Source organism: Nomascus leucogenys, chromosome 10, assembly GCF_006542625.1.
Source record: "Nomascus leucogenys isolate Asia chromosome 10, Asia_NLE_v1, whole genome shotgun sequence".
NCBI lineage: Eukaryota > Metazoa > Chordata > Mammalia > Primates > Hylobatidae > Nomascus > Nomascus leucogenys.
This window is the reverse complement of record NC_044390.1, coordinates 58716792-58736530: the sequence shown is the minus strand read 5'-3', so window position 1 is coordinate 58736530 and position 19739 is coordinate 58716792. Positions and strand designations below refer to the sequence as shown.

Below are 19739 nucleotides of genomic sequence, written 5' to 3'. Positions count from 1 at the left end.
TGGTGCCAAAATTCACATAAGATAGAATTTACCTTAGCTGGGCACGGTGGCTCACACCTGTAATCCCAGCACTTTGGGAGGCCAAGGCAGGAGGATCACTGGGGTTCGAGACCAACCTGACCAACGTGGAGAAACCCTGTCTCTACTAAAAATACAAAATTAGCCGGGCGTGGTGGCACATGCTTGTAATCCCAGCTACTTGGGAGGCTGAGGAAGGAGAAATCACTTGAACCTGGGAGGCAGAGATTGCGGTGAGTCAAGATAGTGCCATTGCACTCCAGCCTGGGCAACAAGAGTGAAACTCCATCTCAAAAAAAAAAAAAAATCTACGGGAAGGAGTTTCAGGCCAGCAAGGTCTGGCTTAGCTAGCTACACGATGCATTAGAGCTTCAAGAACTTGAAGAACATGGGGGAACTGGCCGTGGCTGATGCAAAGGAAATATCAGCATTCCTAGAAAAGCTCATGAAACTCATAAAAAAAAAGGGGGGCTAACTTCCAGAGCAAATCCTCCACTGTAATGAATCAGGCATGTTCTGGAAGAGGATGCCCAATGGTACCTTCATCATAAGAGTATAAAGAAAGCCTTGGGGTTCATGGCTTGGAAAGATTGCCTTACTGTGGTGCTATGTGGCAATGCAGCAGGTCATAAGATCAAACAAAGCCTTCTCTACTAAGTAAACAATCCCTGGGTCTTTGAAAACAAAAGCGAAACTTGCCTGCCCGTGTCCTGACAAAAACACATGAAGACTTGGTTCTACCACTGCTTCATTCCTGATGTGAATGAATACCTTGAAAAGAAGGGGCTGCCACTCAAGGCCCTCCTCCTAATTGACAACACTCCTGGCATCTCTCATCTCTCTGTTATGCTGACAAAAATGGGGAGGTGATGTTCCTGCCCCCTAAAACTACATCACTGCTACAACTAAGTTAAAGCATCATCAAGTGCCTCAAGGCATCTTACACCCACTGGACTTTTGGAAGGATATACGCTGTCTTGATAATAACCCTCACCATATCACACAGGATTTATGGAAGCTTCCCAACTGCAGACACGATTGTGTTTATTGCGGAGGCTGTAGATGCCCTACAGCTCAAGACAGCCAAAGTGTGTTGGAAGCCATTATGGAGTGAGAAAGTCAATGATTTCAGGCACTTCTCCACTATTGATATGATAGTCAGAAATATCTTAAATGTTGTAAGGGAAGTTGGTGGGGAAGGCTATCTCTGACATGAGTGAAGACAATGTTGAGGAACACACAGAAGAGCAAAGAAGAAACCCTTACTAACAAGGAACTAGAAGATATGCTGAAATCCTCTATTGATGATGATGATGATGATGATGATGATGATGATGATGATGATGATGATGATATAGATTTACAAGAGGCAGTGCCGCCAGGCACGGTGGCTCACTCCTGTAATTCTAACACTTTGGGAGGCCAAAGCGGGTGGATCATCTGAGGTCAGTAGTTCGAGACCAGCCTGGCCAACGTGGCAAAACCCTGTCCCTACTAAAAATACAAAAATTAGCTGGGCGTGGTGGTGCATGCCTGTAATTCCAGCTACTTGGGTGGCTGAGGCAGGAGAATCACTTAAACCCGGGAGGTGGAGGCTGCAGTGAGCTGAGATTGCACCACTGCTCTTCAGCCTCGCCGACAGAAAAAAAAAAAAAAAAAAAAAGAAGCAGCAGTGCTATAGATTTTGATACTTGAAAAATCTGAAGGCTGGGTGTGGTGGCTCATGCCTGTAATCCTAGTAATTTGGGAGGCCAAGGGAAGCAGATCTCTTGATTCCAGGAGTTCAAGACCTGCCTGGGAAACATGGTGAAACCTTGTCTCCACAAAAAACACAAAAAGTAGCCAGGCATGGTGATGTGTGCCTGTAATCCCAGCTACTTGGGAGGCTGAGGTGGGAAGATCACTTGAGCTCAGGAAGTTGAGGCTGCAGTGAGCCATGCACTCGAGGTGACACAGTGAGACCTTGTCTCAAAAAAAAAAAAAAAAAAAGAAAAAGAAAAAGAAAAATTGGAAGCAGTTTTAGGGCACCTACAGCTTCTGCAAGGTCCAAGTGTTAAAGATTATCATCCTCAATTAAGATTCTTCCATGGAACAAAGCCTCCATGTCACCCCAGAGATTACATGCTCACAAACATTGCAAAGTTTTAAAAAAAAAAAAATTAGCTTCCCACAATGTTTCTAATTAAATATCTGCAAATATGAAGACAGACCCTTCAATGCTTAAAGATCTTCAGTCCTCAAGCTGAACAGATTCTGACATTAGTATTATTTAGACTGCTCCAAAAAGTCAGTATCTGCAGTCAGAATCTGGTTCTTCCAATATAGTTGATCATGTTGACATCCTGTCAAGTTAGCCTGAGGTCTCACTGCTTATCTATGGTGTCACACATCTAGCTGACTCAACACATCACAACATTAGGCACCATATTGCAAAAATCATCATTATACTTTTGTTGGGTGAATGTTAACACACTTTCAGGTCATTAAACAAAAGCAATCTATGAGTGTTGAAAGAAAGGATTTATAATGCTCTAGGTGACATGTATTATGTGGGTGGGTCTGTACTGAGTATGTGTAGGGTCTTTCTCATATCATGATTCACTAAACAATATAATAAAACAACTATTTACATAGCTTCTATGATGCATGATGTATTTTAACTAATCTACAGATGATTTAGAGTATACAGGAGGATGTGGGTAGGTTACATGCAAATATCTTTTGTTTTTTTTTTTTTTTTTTTGAGACAGGGTCTCATTCTGTTGCCCATGCTAGAGTGCAGTGATGTGATTTTGACTCACCGCAACCTCAACCTCCCAGGCTCAAGCAATCCTCCCACCTCAGCTTCCCTAGTAGCTGGGACTACAGGTACATGTCACCACACCCGGCTAATTTGTGTATCTTCTGTAGAGACAGACTTTTGCCACATTACCTAGGCTGGCTTCTAACTCCTGGGCTCAAGTGATCCACCTGTCTTGGGCTCCTAAGGTGCTAGGATTACAGACGTGAGCAACTGTGTCTAACCCAAATATGTCTTTTCTTTCTTTCTTTCTTTCTTTTTTTTTTTTGGGTGTGTGACAGAGGTTTTGTTCTTGTTGCCCAGGCTGGAGTGCAGTGGCGCGATCTCTGCTCACCGTAACCTCTGCCTCCCAGATTTAAGTGATTATCCTGCCTCAGCCTCCTGAGTAGCTGGGATTACAGGCATGTGCCATCACGCTGGGGTAATTTTGTACCAAATATGTCATTTTTAAAAAAGGACTTGGCATGTGTCTATTTATGTATGCCCAGGGGGTGGTGGAACCAATCTCCTGCACATATTAGGGGATAACTGTATTTGAAAGAAACTGAGGCTGATTAAGGCTTTACTACGTGTTTACATTCATAGGGTTTATCTCCAATGATAATTATTTCTATCTGAAATAACATTAAAGAATATTTCCCTACACGTCACACATTTATAGAGTATAGTCCTTTTATGTCTATGCAAGGACCTGAGAGAACTCAATGCTTTTCTACATTTCTTACATTCATATTACTTCTCTCCAGAGTGAATCCTTTCATGTACTTTTTTATTTATTTTTTTTTTAGACAGGGTCTGGCTCTGTCACCCAGGCTGGAGTGCAGTGCATCTTGGCTCACTGCAACCCCCACCCCTTGGGCTCAAGAGATCTTCCCACCTCAGCCTCCCAAGTAGCTGGGACTACAGGGGCATACCACCACACCTGCTAATTTTTCTATTTTTTGTAGAGACATGGTTTCACCATTTTGCCCAGGCACGCCTCAAATTCCTGAGGTCAAGCAATCTGCCCACCCTAAGTGCTGGGATTACAGGCGTGAGCCACTGTGCCCAGCCTCATGTACTTTTAAGTTACCAAAATGACTGAAGGCTTCCCTACATATTTTACACTCACAGAGTTTTTCTGCTCTGTGAGTTGTTTTATGTTGACAATGGTATTAAAAAAATATTGATCGCTTTCCCGCATTCCTTACATTCTATAGCATCTCTCCAGTGTGAGTTATTTCATGATTTTGAAAGGAATAAAAATTATGAAAGGCTTTCCCACATTTACATTTATAGGGTTTCTGTCCCATGTAAGTTTATTCATGATATCAAAGGGAACTGGAAATATAGAAGGCTTTATAATTGTTTACAACCATATTGTTTCTCTCCAGTGAGTCTTTTCATGTCTTTGACATACACTGGGATAAACGAAGGCTTTCCCACATACCTTGCATTTATTCGGCCCATCTCCCGTATGCATTACCATATGTCTTCGAAAGCTTGAGCTATGAGATAACGCTTTCCCACACTGCTTGCATTCATAGGGTTTCTCTCCACTGTGAGACTTTTCGTGTCTTTGACATACACTAGGATAAACAAAAGCTTTCCCACATATCTTGCATTTATGAGGTCCACCTCCAGTGTGCATTATCATGTGTCTTCGAAAGCTTGAGCTACGAGACAATGCTTTCCCACACTGCTTGCATTCATAGGGTTTCTCTCCAGTGTGAATTCGTTCATGACATCGAACTAAACTGGGACGATCAAAGCCTTTCCCACATATCTTACATTTATGAGGTCGATCTCCAGTGTGCCTTTTCATGTGTATCTGAAAGCTTCCAAGATGATGAAATGTTTTCCCGCATTGCTTACACTCATAGGGTTTCTCTGCACTGTGAGTGGTTTCATGTCTTCGAAGGGAACTGGAAACACTGAAGGCTTTCCCACACTGTTTACATGTATAGGGTTTCTCTCCAGTATGAGTTCTTTCATGTCTTATATAGGAACTGGAATCAGGCAAGGCTTTAGAACACTGCTTACATTCATACGGTTTCTCCCCAGTGTGCATTCTCTCATGTCTTAGATAGGAACTGTAAAAAGAAAAGGCTTTAGAACAGTGCTTACATTCATATGGTTTCTCTCCAGTGTGAGTTCTTTCATGCATATGTAATAAACTGGGCCAAAAAAAAGCTTTCCCACACAACTTACATTTATAAGGTCTATTTCCACCTTGCACTACCATGTGTCTTCGAAGGTTTCTACGAGAACTGAAGGTTTTTCCACATTCCTTACACTCATAGCGTTTCTTTCCAGTGTGAGGCCTTCCATGCGACTGCAAGGAGTGATGGTAACTGAAGGCTTTCCCACGTTGTTTATGTGTATGTGGCTTCTCTCCATATTCCTGATACTCACATGGTTTGTGTCCAGAATCAACTCTGATATGGCTATTAAGGGATAAATGACCCATTATGACTTCTTCACACTCGGCGCTTTGACATGGATCTTCTCCAGGACAAATGCTGTTGTTCACAATACTATCTCGAATGAGGCTAAATGTTTCTCCATATTGACTACTGTCTTTACTTTCACTGAATCTCTCTACCATATGACATCTATAAAAAGTGAGAAGTATGTTACTAGTTGTTTCTAAATGATTTCTTATGGGTATTAATAAGTATCGGATGTACTTTCTTTTTTTTTTTTCCTGAGATAGAGTCTTGCTCTGTCACCCAGGCTAGAGTGCAGCGGCACAGTCTTGGCTCACTGCAATCTCTCCCTCCGGGGTTCAAGCGATTGTCCTGCCTCAGCCTCCCAAGTAGCCGGGATTAGAGGCACACACCACCATGCCCAGCTAATTTTGTACTTTTAGTAGAGACAGGGTTTTGCCATGTTGGCCAGGCTGTTCTCGAACCCCTGACCTCATGATCCACCCCCTTTGGCCTCCCAAAGTGCTGGGATTACAGATGTGAGTCACTGCACCTAGCCAGATATACCTTTTTAACATTACCATGCAAAGTGTAGGCTTCATGCCCTGTTTGAACATGAATTAACTGAATGCTATGCAAGACAACCCAACACCAGCTGGGTTTTGGGGGTTTTTTTCTTTTATTTTTAATTAATTAATTTTTTGAAACAGGATCTTGATCTGTCACCCAGGCCGGACTGCAGTAGCAGGATGATGGTTCATGCAACCTTGACCTCCTGAACTCAAGTGATCTACCTACTTCAGCCTCATGAGTAGCTGTAACTATAGGTGTGCACCAACACACTTGGTTAATTTTGTTTTTTTTTTTTTTTGAGACGGAGTCTTGCTCTGTTGCCAGGCTGGAGTGCAGTAGTGTGATCTTGGCTCACTGCAACCTTCGCCTCCTGGGTTCATGCAATTCTCCTGCCTTGGCCTCCCAAGCAGTTGGGGTTACAGGTGCACACCCCCATGCCCAGCTAACTTTTGTACTTTTGTAGAGACAGGGTTTCACTCTGTTGGCCAGGCTGTTCTCAAACTCCTGACCTCAAGTAATCCCCCCGCCTTGGCCTCCCAAAGTGCTGGGATTACAGGTGTGGGCCACCACGTCCAGCCTCATATGTAAATTCTTAGAATATGTTTTAGGAGGAAATTTTTTAAGAATAAATAAATTTAGGCTGGTGCAGTGACTCACACCTGTAATCCCAGCATTTGGGAAGGCCAAGGCAGGCAGATTGCTTGAGCCCAGGAATTCAAGACCAGCCTGGGAAACATGTCAAAACCCTGTCTCTACAAAAAATACAAAAATTAACCAGGTGTGGTGGCATGCACGTGTAGTTCTGGCTACTCAGGAGGCTCTGGTGGGAGGGTCGCATGAACCCGGGAGGTCGAGGCTGCAGTAAGCCAAGATCATGCCACTGCACTCTAGCCTGGGCAACAGAGCAAGGCCCTGACTAAAAAAAAAAAATGATAATTTAAAATATGAAAAAATAAATGTAAGCTGGGCTTGTTCATGTTCTTTGTTTTTAAAATTTCCTTTTATTCTGAGAATCACTTCAGAAACATAACTTTCTCCTGTGAGTGCAAATTACCTTAGACTTCTCCTAGGATTTTTGTATTGATCTTCAGTATTCTGGTCTTCCCATATCATTCCTAAAAGGTAGACCCAGAAAATCACTATAAATTATTAGAAAATTATATAAAACAGTAAGATTTTATGTATACTGCAATCATACATGATTCATTCATCAAACTACAGTTAATTCTGTACAGTTGGGGGGTGGAGGCAGAGTCTCACTCTGTTGCCCAGGCTGGAGTGCAGTGGCATGATCTCGGCTCACAGCAACCTCCACTTCCCGGGTTCAAGCAATTCTCCTGCCTCAGCCTCCTGAGTAGCTGGGACTACAGATGCGTGCCACCACAACCAGCTAATTTTTGTATTTTTATTGGAGATGGGGTTTCACCATGTTGGCCAGGCTGGTCTCAAACTCCTGACCTCAAGTGATCTGCCCACCTTGGCCTCCCAAAATGTTGGGATTACAGGCATGAGCCACCATACCCAGCCTTACAGTTGATTCTTGAACAACATGTTTGAACTGCACAGCTCCACCTATATATGAATTTTCTTCAGTCTCTGCTACCCCTAAGATGCCAAGATCAATCCCTCCTCTTAGCCTTCTCAATGTAAAGACGAGGATAAAGACCCTTTAATCATCCACCTCCACTTAATGAATAGTAAATATAGTTTCTCTTCTTTATGATTTTCTTATCAATATTTTCTTTCTCTAGCTCACTTTATTGTGAGAATATAGTATGTAATACATGACTTACAATATATGGATTAATATGGATTAATCAACTTTTTATTATTTTTATTTTATTATTTTATTTTTTTGAGATGGATTCTCGCTCTGTCACCCAGGCTGGACTGCAGTGGCATGATCTCAGCTCACTGCGACCTCTGCCTCCTGGGCTCAAGTGATTCTGCTGCCTCAGCCTCCTGAGTAGCTGGGATTGCAGGCATGTGCCACCACGCCTGGCTAATTTTTGTATTTTTAGTAGAGACAGGCTTTCACCACGTTGGTCAGGCTGGTCTCGAACTCCTGACCTCATGATCCCGCCCACCTTGGCCTCCCAATGTGCTGGGATTACAGGTGTGAGCCACCGTACCCAGCCAATCAACTGTTTATGTTACCAGTAAGGCTGCTGGTCAATGGCTGCTTAAGCTATTGACAAAAAGTTAGATGAGGATGTACAACTTCTTTCAGGGCTGTCACCTCTGAATTCTGTGTTGTTCAAGAGTCCATCATATGCCCTTTCCATATTTCAAATCATTGAACAGCACTGATGACCATGAAACAAATGTCTGTAATTGATTAAGTGAAGACATGATATCATCCTTACTTATACAGTCCAGGTTCCTGATGGTTTCTTGCATCACATATCTATACAAATTCTTCTGTGATGGACCCAGCAAAGCCCATTCCTCCTGGGTGAAGTTCACAGCTACATCCTCAAAGTCCACTGCATCCTGAAACATCCCACATAGATAGAGGAGAAAGGTTGAATGACAGTACTGAAAAAGCTATACTCAATTCATAAACTTTATATGATGCTGTGCTTTCCAAGCATTTATTCAATGACATAGTAAACTCTCTCATATTCTCTCTACACTTACTTTCTCTCACACAGCCATTTTGATGGTAGAATTCAACATGTTTGGTAAAGTTACGGTTGAATAGGAACAGGTCTCTTCTTGGTGAGTTAAATGAATCTTATTGCCTGCATCACCCTAATGTCTACCTCTGCAGTGGGTTGTAGTTCTTGTCAAAGTCCTACTGACAAAGTCCTACTACCTATTGTGCAGAAGAGAGCTACCATTAGCAGCCCTGAGACTACATGTCCTTACAGATTCTTATTCTGAAAGTTGGACCTTTTATGGTGTCTAGGAACTGGATTTAGGGAGTGCCCCACCAACATAACTAATAACAGAGCTTGATTGTATCTAAACTGTTTGTGCAAAAAGTATATTATTTTTCTTAGCTCCTATGTTCTGAGAGTTTAGAATCTTACAAATTCAGCAGAGGGAGTGTATGTGATCAGCCACTGCTGAGTTTGAATGGTTGTCCCCTCCAAAACACATGCTGAAAGTAAATCTGCAAAGTGGGAGTAATAAAAGGTGGGGATTGAAAAGGTGATTGAGTCTTGAAGGTTCAGACCTCATGAATAGATTAATGTATTCATAGATCAATGGCTTAATGAATACGTAAGTTATCTCAGGAAGGGGACTGGTGTCCTTATAAGATGGAAGAGACCCGAGTTAGGCACTCCGGCCCTTGCCATGTAATGCTTTTTGCCATCTAAGAGTCCCCACCAGCAAGAAGGTTCTCATCAGATGCCCAGCCTTAACCTTGGACTTCCCAGCCTCCAGAACAGTAAAAAACAAATATTGTTCCTTATAAATTATCCAGGTTCAGATTATTCTTAAGCAACAAAAAGCAGACCAAGCCAGCCACCAAAAAACACTATAGGCACTGGGTCTTTAATGAGAGAGCCTGGTAGATAAAAATTTCACATGTTTTTTTGCAACTCATTAGTTGGAGGATTCGGCACATCCTCTGGGATTACGCTAACAGAAAATCTGGAAGCTGGTAACTGGTTTCCTCTAGATCAAATGTAGTTAAGCATGACAAATAAATAATAAAAGATATTTCACCATCCCAATGGAAAATTTTTGAACATCTTATTGGGTAATGTCAAAGGAGAAGGAAAGAAGGGCAACGAGATAATGTATTATTAGAAAAGAACTCAATGTTATCTCTTATGAATATTTATAAAATTCCCTAAATAACTAAAATAGACCTAAATAACCAAAAATTACACTGCCAGCTGGGCACCATGGCTCATGCCTGTAATCTCAGTACTTTGAGAGGCCAGGGCAGATGGACCATTTGAGCCCAGGAGTTTGAGACCAGCCTGGGCAAAATGGCGAAACCCTCTCTCTGCAAAAAATACAAAAAAATTAGCTGGGCGTGGTGGTGTGCCTGTAGTCCCAGCTAATGGGGAGGCTGAGGTGGGAGGATCACCTGAGCCCAGGACGTGAAGACTGTAGTGAACCATTATTGAGCCACTGCATTCCAGCATGGGCGATATAGTGAGACTCTGTCTCAAAAAAATAAATAAAATTACATTATCAAATCTAATAGAAGTCACAAATGTCTAAAATTGCTAAAAAACCTTCTCACTGGATGGGCGTGGTGGCTCACACCTGTAATCCCAGCATTTTGGGTGGCCAAGGTGGGCAGATCACCTGAACTCGGGAGTTCAAGACCAGCCTGACCAACATGGAGAAACCCCATCTTTACTAAAAATACAAAATTATCCAGGCGTGATGGCACATGCCTGTAATCCCAGCTACTCGGGAGGCTGAGGCAGGAGAATTGCTTGAACCCAGGAGGCAGAGGTTGCGGTGAGCCAAGATTGCGCTATCGCACTCCAGCTTGGTTGACAAGAGTGAAACTCCATCTCAAAAAAAAAATCAAAAAACCCTCTCACCAACAAAATGACAGCTTTGCAAAAACAGATAAAGGATATTGAAATTATAATATTCAGCACCCCATACCATTAATAAAGAGATAAACAAATAGATAAATAAAAGTGAAAAAATGGTAGAAAACCCTTGTGGAACTTTTATTTGTCGTTGGCCCAATCACACCCCACCTCTGTGCCAGTCTTGAAGACAGCAGCCTGAGATCCCAGTGTGGAACTCTGGTCACTAATTCGAGAGAAAGCAGATCAGATGTTATTCACAAATTATTGCCTTTGTATTTTCCAATCATTCTGGGGATGATCGGAAGGTGTGAAACAAGGCTCTCTTTTCTATTTCATCTACAATGGAATCCAGTTAGGGTCAAACATAAGAAATGCTGAAAAATGGTGCAAAATACACAAATAGCCTGCAACTACTTGGGACAACAGATTGTAGTTAAGACATACATTAAGGCCAGGCGCGGTGGCTCATGCCTGTAATCCCAGCACTTTGGGAGGCCAAGGTGGGCAGATCATGAGGTCAGGAGTTTGAGACCAGTCTGGCCAACATAGTGAAACCCCGTCTCTACTAAAAATATAAAAATTAGCCACACTTGGTGACACATGCCTGTAACCGAGTAGCTGAGGCAGGAGAATCGCTTGAACCTGGGAGGCAGAGGTTGTGGTGAGTCGAGATTGTGCCACTGCACTCCAGCCTGGGCAACAGAGCAAGACTCCGTCTCAAAAAAAAAAAAAAAAGACATATATTAGCCCACCTAAGTCTAAAAGGAAAAAACTGGAGAGAAAATTTCCTTCAGGAATTAGGGTATTCAAAAGCACCCATTATATTGGGGAACTGAGAGAGCCCCATGCACTCACAGGAAAGAACATATTTTCATAGAAGATGTGAGGAGACCCTTATTTTCAGCTCTGGCATGCGTCTAGGTTTAGTAAAACAGAAAGTAAATGCTACAGCAGAGTTTTAAACAGCCTTGCTAAGTGTTCAAGGAATTGTTCCACAAGAGCCATCCACAAAGACTGGAAGAGGTCAGGTTTTTGTATGTTTCATCTTCCTTTTTACTTTTAGCTTGTAGCATTCAGGAAATCTCTATCAGAATACAAATGAACACAAGCTAAAGAACAGAGACTTCAGTGTGTACATCAGATAGGGAATAGAGTCTCTGCAAACACACTTTGAAAATGTTTCTAAACAAATGAATAGTTACAGCCTTCATCAAACAAGAACAGCAAACAATGAAGGGGACAGAATCTGATTTCCAGATGCAAATGTCTACTTTTCAATGCACACAAAATTAGGAAAAATAGAGAGAAACATGAAAATATGGGTCATCAATGGAAAAACCTGAACTGAGATAAACCATCTCTAAGAAACCTCAAACACTGGACTTCTTGAATGAATACAAACTTTAAAGCAACTGTCTTAAATATGTTCAATGAGATGAGGCAATAATGAAGAAAAAACTAAAAGAAAACCAGAAAATAAATTTTAAAAAATCAATAAAAATTAGAAATTGAGCATATAGAACTAATGCAGCTGCAAAGTACAACAACCAAAAGGAAGACTTCACTATAGATGTTCCACAGATGTGAACAACCAAAGAAAAAATCAGACGCCAGGTGCAGCAGCTCACGCCTGTAATCCCAGCACTTTGGGAGGCCGAAGGAAGCAGATCACTTGAGGTTGGGAGTTCGAGACCAGCCTGGCCAACATGGTGAAATCTCGTCTCTACTAAACATACACAAATTAGCCAGGTGTGGTGGTGCATGCCTGTAATCCCAGCTACTCAGGAGGCTGAGGCAGGAGAATCGCTTGAACCTGGGAGGTGGAGGTTGCAGTGAGCCAAGATTGTGCCACTGCACTCCAGAGTGGGCGACTGAGTGAGACTCTGTCTCAAAAAAAAAAAAAAAAATCAGCTAAAATCAAGATAAAACAATTGAATCTACCCATTCAGAGAAGCAGGAAAGGTCAGGGGATGAAATGGAAAAAATGTGTGACTGGTATACCTGCCTTGCCAGTAACGTTAAAAGAAGTTTATTAGAGAAAAGAGAAATGATACAGGTTAGAAATTCACATCACATTAAATGAAGACATAAAAAATGATTTACTTTTCTTATACTTCATCTAATAGATACAGGTTTGCTCAAAATAATAGTATCAACAATGTATTGGGTGTTATAGGTCACAATTGTGCAAATGAATGACAGTGATGATTTATGGAATGAAAGGAAGAAGTTTCAAACAGTTTATTATACCAGCACTACCCCTGAAGCCAGTATAGTGTTTATTGAAACTGAAGGTCCATTAGTTGTGAATGGTATAATATGTACCCTATGGAATTCACTAAAAAAATTAAGAACCAAGTAGACATACTACACTAATAGGATAAGAAAATCATATTCTGCTCAACTAAAATGAAAGACGGAAATAGAGAGGTAGTTGAGCCGGGTGCGGTGGCTCACGCCTGTAATCCCAGTTCTTTGGGAGGCTGAGGCAGGAGGATCACAAGGTCAGGGGTTCAAGACCAGCCTGGCCAACATGGTGAAACCTCGTCTTTACTAAAAATATAAAAATTAGCTAGGCATGGTGGCAGGCATCTGTAGTCCCAGCTACTCAGGAGGCTGAGGCAGGAGAATCACTTGAACCCAGGAGACGGAGATTGCAGTAAGCCAAGATCGTGCCACTGTATTCCAGCCTGGGCGACAGAGTGAGACTCCATCTCAAAAAAAAAAAAAAAAGAAAGAAAGAAAGAAAAAGAAAAAAAGAAAGAAAGAAAAAGAAAAAAAGAGGTAGTTGAAAAAACAGACAAGAGCAACAAACAGAAAACAGTAATATACATATACATATTAATTCAATTATGTCAATTACTACATTAAATGTGTATTATCTATATTTACCAGCAAAAAAGACAAGGAGTGGCAGAGTAGAATAAAAATACAAAGCCTAGCAATGTGTACATAAAAACCATTTTAAACAGAAAGACAGAGATATATTAAGTAGAGAAATACATGCCATTCTAGCCCTAATCAAAAGAAATATGAGACAGCTCTATTACATTCAGACAAATCGGGTTTTAGATTAAGGAAAATTATAAGGCATAGATAGTGATTTCAGAATGATAAGGAAAGTCAATCCTACAAGAAGACATAATAATCCTTAATATTTATGCCCATAAAATAGAGGATCAAAATACATAAAGCAAAAAATTACAAAAACCACAAAGCAAAATACACACATCTACAATTATAGTTGGAGGGAAACAACTCATCTCTATCAATAATTCACAGATCAGTTTGTCAGAAAATCACTAATGATATAGCTGAAATCAATAGCACTATTAATCAGCTGGATTTCATTGACACGTGTTTATAGAATCCTTCATACGTGTTTACAGAATCCTTCATTCAACACCAGCAGGGTATATATTCTTCTCAAGCCCACATGAAATATTCACCAAGATGCACAAAACTCTGAGCCATAACACACACTAGAACAAATGTTTTAAAAGAAATTCTAGGCCAGGCATGGTGGCTCACACCTGTAATCCCACCACTTTGGGAGGCCAAAGTGGAAGGATTGCTTGAGGCCAGACTGAGCAACATAGTGAGACCTTGTCTCTATAAGAGTTTAAACATTAGCCAGGAGTGGTGGCATGCACCCAGATAATCTGAAGCCTGAGGCAAGAAGATTGCTTGAGCCTAGGAGTTGGAGGCTGCATTGAGCTATGATCATGGCACTCCACACTCCAGCCTGTGTGACAGACCACCACCCTGTCTCTTAAAACAGAGAAAAGAGCTGGGTGCGGTGGCTCATGCCTGTAATCCCAGCACTTTGGGAGGCCAAGGAGGGCAGATGACCTGAGGTCGGGAGTTCGAGACCAGCCAGACAAACATGGAGAAACCCCGTGTCTACTAAAAATACAAATAGCCAGGCATGGTGGCACATGCCTGTAATCCCAGCTACTCAGGTGGCTGAGGCAGGAGAATCACTTGAACCCAGGAGGCAGAGGTTGCGGTGAGCCGAGATTGTGCCACTGCACTCCAGCCTGGGCAACAAGAGTGAAACTCCGTCTCAAAATAAATAAATAAATAATAAATAAATAAATAAATAAATTATATAAAATATGTAATCAGATTATAAACCAATAACTTAAATATAGTTGAAAAGTCTCAAAAAAGTGGAGATTTAAGCCACAAACTTCTCAACTACACAGATGTCAAAGAAACTTGTCACATGAAATGCAAATATTGTGGTGTTGATGAAAAAGGATGTATTTTAGCAAAATCTCTGGAATGCAGAAAAGGCAGTGCTTTGAGGGAAACTTAAAGAATTGAATGCATTCTCCAGAAAGTAAAATTCTAAAATCAGTGCTCTAACTTTCCATCTTAGGAAACTAGAGAAAGAATAGCAAGATTAATGTAAATCAAGCAGAGGATAATAACAATGGGAAGAGATATTAATGAAATAGCAATCAAGACATCAATAGAAAACATCAACAGGCTGGGCGTGTTGGCTCACGCCTGTAATCCCAGCACTTTGGAAGGCCAAGGCGGGTGGATCACGAGATCAGGAGTTGGAGACCAGCTTGGCCAACATGGTGAAACCCCTTCTCTACTAAAAATACAAAAACTAGCTGAGTGTGCTGGCACGTGCCTGTAATCCCAGCTACTTGGGAGCCTGAGGCAGGAGAATCACTTGAACCTGGGAAGTGCAGGTTGCAGTGAGCCGAGATCACGCCACTGCACTCCAGCCTGGGTGACAGAGCAAGACTCCATCTCAAAAAAAAAAAAAAAGAAAAGAAAACATCAACAAACCAACAGATGATTCTCTGCAAAGATCTGTAAAACTGATTAAGCCCACAGCATAGTTAACACAGAAAAAAGAGAGGCCATCACTACTAACCCTATGGACATTAAGAGTGCCATGAAAGAATATTAGGAACAACTGAATGCCCATATATTTGATAAATTACATGGGATGGACCAATTTCATAAAAGACACAGTCTACCAAAACTCATAGAAGTAACACCAAGTTATATGAATAGGCCTTATATCTATTGAATAAATTGAATCAATAAATGATAAATATCCCAAGAAAAAGGAACAGACAAGGATGATTTCACTGGTGATTTATGGCAAATACTTATGGAAGAAATGATACCAATTCTCTACAATATCTTCCAGAAAACAGAAGTAGGTAGGTAGGTAATACTTTCTTACTTTTCTTTTCTTTTCTTTTTTTTTTTTTTTTGAGATGGAGTTTTGCTCTTGTTGCCCAGGCTGGAGTGCAATGGCACGATCTTGGCTCACTGCAACCTCTGCCTCCCAGGTTCAAGCAATTCTCCTGCCTCAGCCTCCCGATTAGCTGGGATTACAGGCGCCTGTCACTATGCCCAGCTAATTTTTGTATTCTTGGTAGAGAAAGGCTTCCCCATGTTGGCCAGGCTGGTCTTGAACTCCTGACCTCAGGCGATCCACACACCTCAGCCTCCCAAAGTGCTAGGATAACAGGCGTGAGCCACTGCACCTGGTGCAGAGGTAATACTTTCTAATTGATGTTATAGGCCAACATTGCCCTAGTACCAAAAATAGACAGACATTGCAAACATATCTCCACCATTGAGGACATAAGGGGAAGACTGCCATCTTTAAATCTGGAAGCAGGCCCTTACCAGAGATCTGACCGACTTGAATTTGGATTCCCAGCCTCTACTGAGAAATGAACAAATGTTGTTTAAGGCATGTAGTTTATGGCAATCTGGTATAGCAATCCTACATAATTAAGACAGGGAAGCTCTTTCTCTACCACACATCAAGGCTTTGAAGTCTACAGTAATCAGGAGAGTATGGTGTTAGCAAAGTGATGGGTAAAAAGTCCAATGGAAAACAGTAAATTCTGGAACAAGAGCATCTATTTAAGGTATGAGAAACTATGGCACAGCAAGTATTGCCAGGCAGTGATACAAATGACAGCCACTTCAACCCAAAGAACAGGGACAAATTGTTATCTCCAGGAGAATAATCAATCTTCTGCCTAACACCTCCATATACAATAATCAACTAATTACAGACCTACCTGTTTTCATGAATTTTTATTTACTCTATTACCTCAGCTTCCATTTTGAATGTGGTTCTACCTCTCTCATACCAGAAAAAGTATTTTAAGAGCCTTGAGACAATATTCATTTTTCTGTAGTCATCATGGAAGAAAGTTTTTTCCAATTTATTTTCCCTAATGGCATTTTCTCTGCTAAGCCCTGAAATTCTATTGAGATAATCCAATTAAAAACAAAACAACAGCAACAACAAAAAAACAGACCTGGAAAACTTACTACACAGGCTCTGTGTAGTACGACAGAAAAGAAAAGTAAACAAGAATTTTTTAAAGGCATATAGGACTAGATATATATAATTTGTTTTCTGAAATCCAACTCTTTCTTGTCCCTTTAGAAACATCTTATCTTCTCTATCAATCTCTAATGATAGAATGCATTTTATGGCTAAGAAAAAACTGAACAGAAATGAGTGAACAAATCTTTTCAAGGTTGACAACCCCAGGGAGGGGCAGTGCTGACTGGAACACAGACAAGTCTCATTCAAGGGTCAGGTCAGGTCCTCCTGTCACCTGGGACATCCCCCACCCCCATGCTGCTCACTGAAGTGCTCAGTGACCACTCCCCACCCCCAACCACCAGATACCGCACTGTGTACTTTCAGGCTCTTGCACCACCTCACTGGGGTAAGTTATCTTTGACCTTTCAGATAGTTTTTCTTGCTTCACTAGTCTAACAGAATTCAAAGGATGGGAATCACTTCTATTTTACCCCCTTAATACCAGCACCTGAGTGGCTGACCAGCCATGTCTCCAAGAAATGAAAACTGGGCTTGGGGTGAGAAAACTGAGTATCCCAGGGCTTAACTTTTTACGAGAGGATACCAGGGGAATCCTCCCACCACAGGGTATCCAGCTCTTCCCCTGGGAGGCCCCAGCCCTGCCTCTCAGGCTGTCCTCTGGGAGGAGTGGCCCAGGGGCTGATATTCACTACCCTCCAAGACAAGGCTGCTGTATCCACTTGGTGCCAGTCCCAGGCAGTTATCAAAGCCAGCATCAGGAAAAGATAGTGTGGGCTCAGGATTCATCAGCCGGTGGTTTCCAAAGGGGAACCTCAACCCAAACACTTTCAAATAAGGTGCCTATGCCCAGGGAAGATAAAAGGAGAAGAGGTGCAGACATTTTTCTTGTTGGTTTTTGCAGCAGAGAGGTTAAACCACCTGACAGGTGGTTATTCTCTGCATCCTCACATATTAAATATTCACAAACAAAAATCATATCTTCCAAAAAAATAATCATATATTGCTACCTGGGGAAAAAAATGACAGTTAAAATACTGCATTTGTTTGAAATACAGCCTGGGGGACAAAGAGTTCATTATGTTGCTGCGAACTGAGGACAGTGTGGAGTCTTAATTAGGGAAAAGGCTAAGGGGAACAGGGGAAAAAGCTGTTAAATTAAAGTCTTAATTAGGGAAAGGCTAAAGGGAACAGGGGAAAGCAGAAAGATAAAGCAAAAAAGCAATAAATCTGCCTATCTTCATGTACAGAGAATTTAAACAAAAGAGAATGCAGGTAAGTTACGGGTCTAACTTTGCTTTTTTTCTTTTTTTCTTTTCTTTTTTGAGACAGAGTCTCGCTCTGTCGCCCAGACTGGAGTGCAGTGGCGCGATCTCAGTTCACTGCAACCTCCGCCTCATGGGTTCAAGCGATTCTCCTGCCTCAGCCTCTTGAGTAGCTGAGATTACAGGCATGTGACACTACGTCTGGCTAATTTTTGTATTTTTAGTAGAGAAGGGGTTTCGCCATCTTGGCCAGGCTGGTCTGGAACTCCTGTACGTGTCTAACTTTCTTTATGGCCCAAGACATGGCCTTCTTGCCCAGATAATGCACTTAATTCACAGACTTCCTGCTCACCATCAAACGCCTCAATTTATCAATTTATCAAACACCGGGGCTGACAGAGGAATGCAAGTTAAGCTCCTTGCTGCCTTGGCACTATCAATCAGCCCAAGTTCCATTCTATAAAATCGCCCGCAAGCCTCTGCTTCTCTCCTGCAGGCTTCCCATGGCCTCCCTTGCGACGGATTTTCCTACTTTTGCTAATAACTTTACCTACAACTGTCTTAGTAAAAATTCTTTTACCCCGGTGTTACCGGCCCAGATAGCAGTCGTTCCCCTGTGACAGAGAGGAAGTCAGCTTTATGAAATGCAGGGCAAAATCTGGAAATCTAGGGATTTACTGCCAGCCCCAGGAGTTAGGGTGAGGGGACAAGATAAGGCATTAGACACCTGCCTTCCCAAACCTTTGAAGACTCAGAGGGACACCGGTCCCCTTTGGGAAGAAAACAGAGACTGAGGATCCCACAGATCACAGCTCCCCCCGCACACGAACCCCGCACACGAGTGGGGATTCCCCCCATGACCCTTCCGTGACCCTCCCTCAATCCTGGGGAGACGCGGGGCTGCGGGCGCGGAGCTGCCCAGAGAGGGCTCCGAGGCCGGGACTGCAGTCGCTGCGCAGGGACCGGACAGGACGCCCGGGGTCCCGGCTGCCAGCCCAGCCTCACTCTGCGGCTGAGGGGACCGAGGGCCGAGCTGCGCCAGGGGGACTCGGGTCCCAGACCCCGGAGCTGACGGCGGGGGAGGCCCACGTTCGTCGCGGCCGGTTCTGGACAGTTCCAACCAGCCCTTTCCCACTTTTGGGACGCCTGACCCTGCACACGCACCATTTCCCAGCTTCCGGGATGTTCCAGGGTCCTCCCTCTGCCTCCCGCTGCCAGTGCAGGTCCCACTGTGACAGAGGCTGCCACAGACGTTCCAGGGCGTCTCTCAGCGACTAAGGCTACACAGACGTTCCAAGGCGTCTCTCAGCGACTGAGGCTAGAGCTGAGCGCAGGGGCATGAAGACGCAGCGGGCTCTTTGAACCTCGCACCCTACTCCCAGCCGCGCGCCTGATTGACAGTTCCCACGACCCCGCCCCATAGCTCTGATTGGATAGGGCTCCAGGTCCCGCCCCCTGGGCACTGAGTGACAGAAGAAGCGATCACGCAGTGCTGCGTAGAGCGGGATGAACGAGTTCCAGGCACAGCCCTTGACAGGGCAGGCTTCCTCCCTGGGCTGTCCTGATCCCTCCCAGGGAACATCTGCATTTATGCAGAATTACCTGCCCGTACTCAGCAGGCCCTTACTGCCTTTTCCTCCTGGAGGAGTCACAAGTGTTTTGCAGGGAATCCCAGACCCACAGTCCAGTGGAGCCATTTCCCTGGCCTCAGAGCAGAGGGGAGCCCAAGGCCACATAGGCCACACTGCAGCAGGAGTGTGGCATCAGGATTTGAGGATGAGACTCTTGGCGGCAAGGTCAAGCCTTCCTCTCTCA

General features: G+C 42.9%; 1 protein-coding gene across 3 annotated transcripts; it reads right to left on the bottom strand.

Moving 5' to 3' along the window:
* Positions 1-3088: 3088 nt before the first annotated feature.
* Positions 3089-19325, bottom strand: ZNF563 (zinc finger protein 563). Of its 3 annotated transcripts, none has more exons than XM_003275779.4 (4): positions 19089-19325; positions 8166-8292; positions 6854-6914; positions 3089-5412 (listed from the first exon to the last, which is right to left on the bottom strand). In XM_003275779.4, the coding sequence occupies exons 1-4, from the start codon at positions 19089-19091 to the stop codon at positions 4167-4169; spliced, it is 1437 nt and encodes a 478-aa protein (XP_003275827.2). In that variant the 5' UTR covers positions 19092-19325; the 3' UTR covers positions 3089-4166. The 3 variants fall into 3 exon arrangements, with proteins under 3 accessions (XP_003275827.2, XP_030676620.1, XP_030676619.1); XM_030820760.1 differs by having other exon boundaries at positions 4080-5244; positions 19089-19282; XM_030820759.1 differs by lacking the exon at positions 19089-19325 and having other exon boundaries at positions 4080-5412; positions 8170-8250.
* Positions 19326-19739: the final 414 nt, after the last annotated feature.

Bases quoted from the DNA above. Each gene is read 5' to 3' on its own strand.
- ZNF563 (XM_003275779.4), bottom strand. The intron at 6,915-8,165 runs GTAAGGATGATA...TCTACCTTTTAG, and splicing joins CAGGAACCTGGACTGTATAA to GAATGATATGGGAAGACCAG. The intron at 5,413-6,853 runs GTAATTTGCACT...CACTTTTTATAG, and splicing joins AATCCTAGGAGAAGTCTAAG to ATGTCATATGGTAGAGAGAT.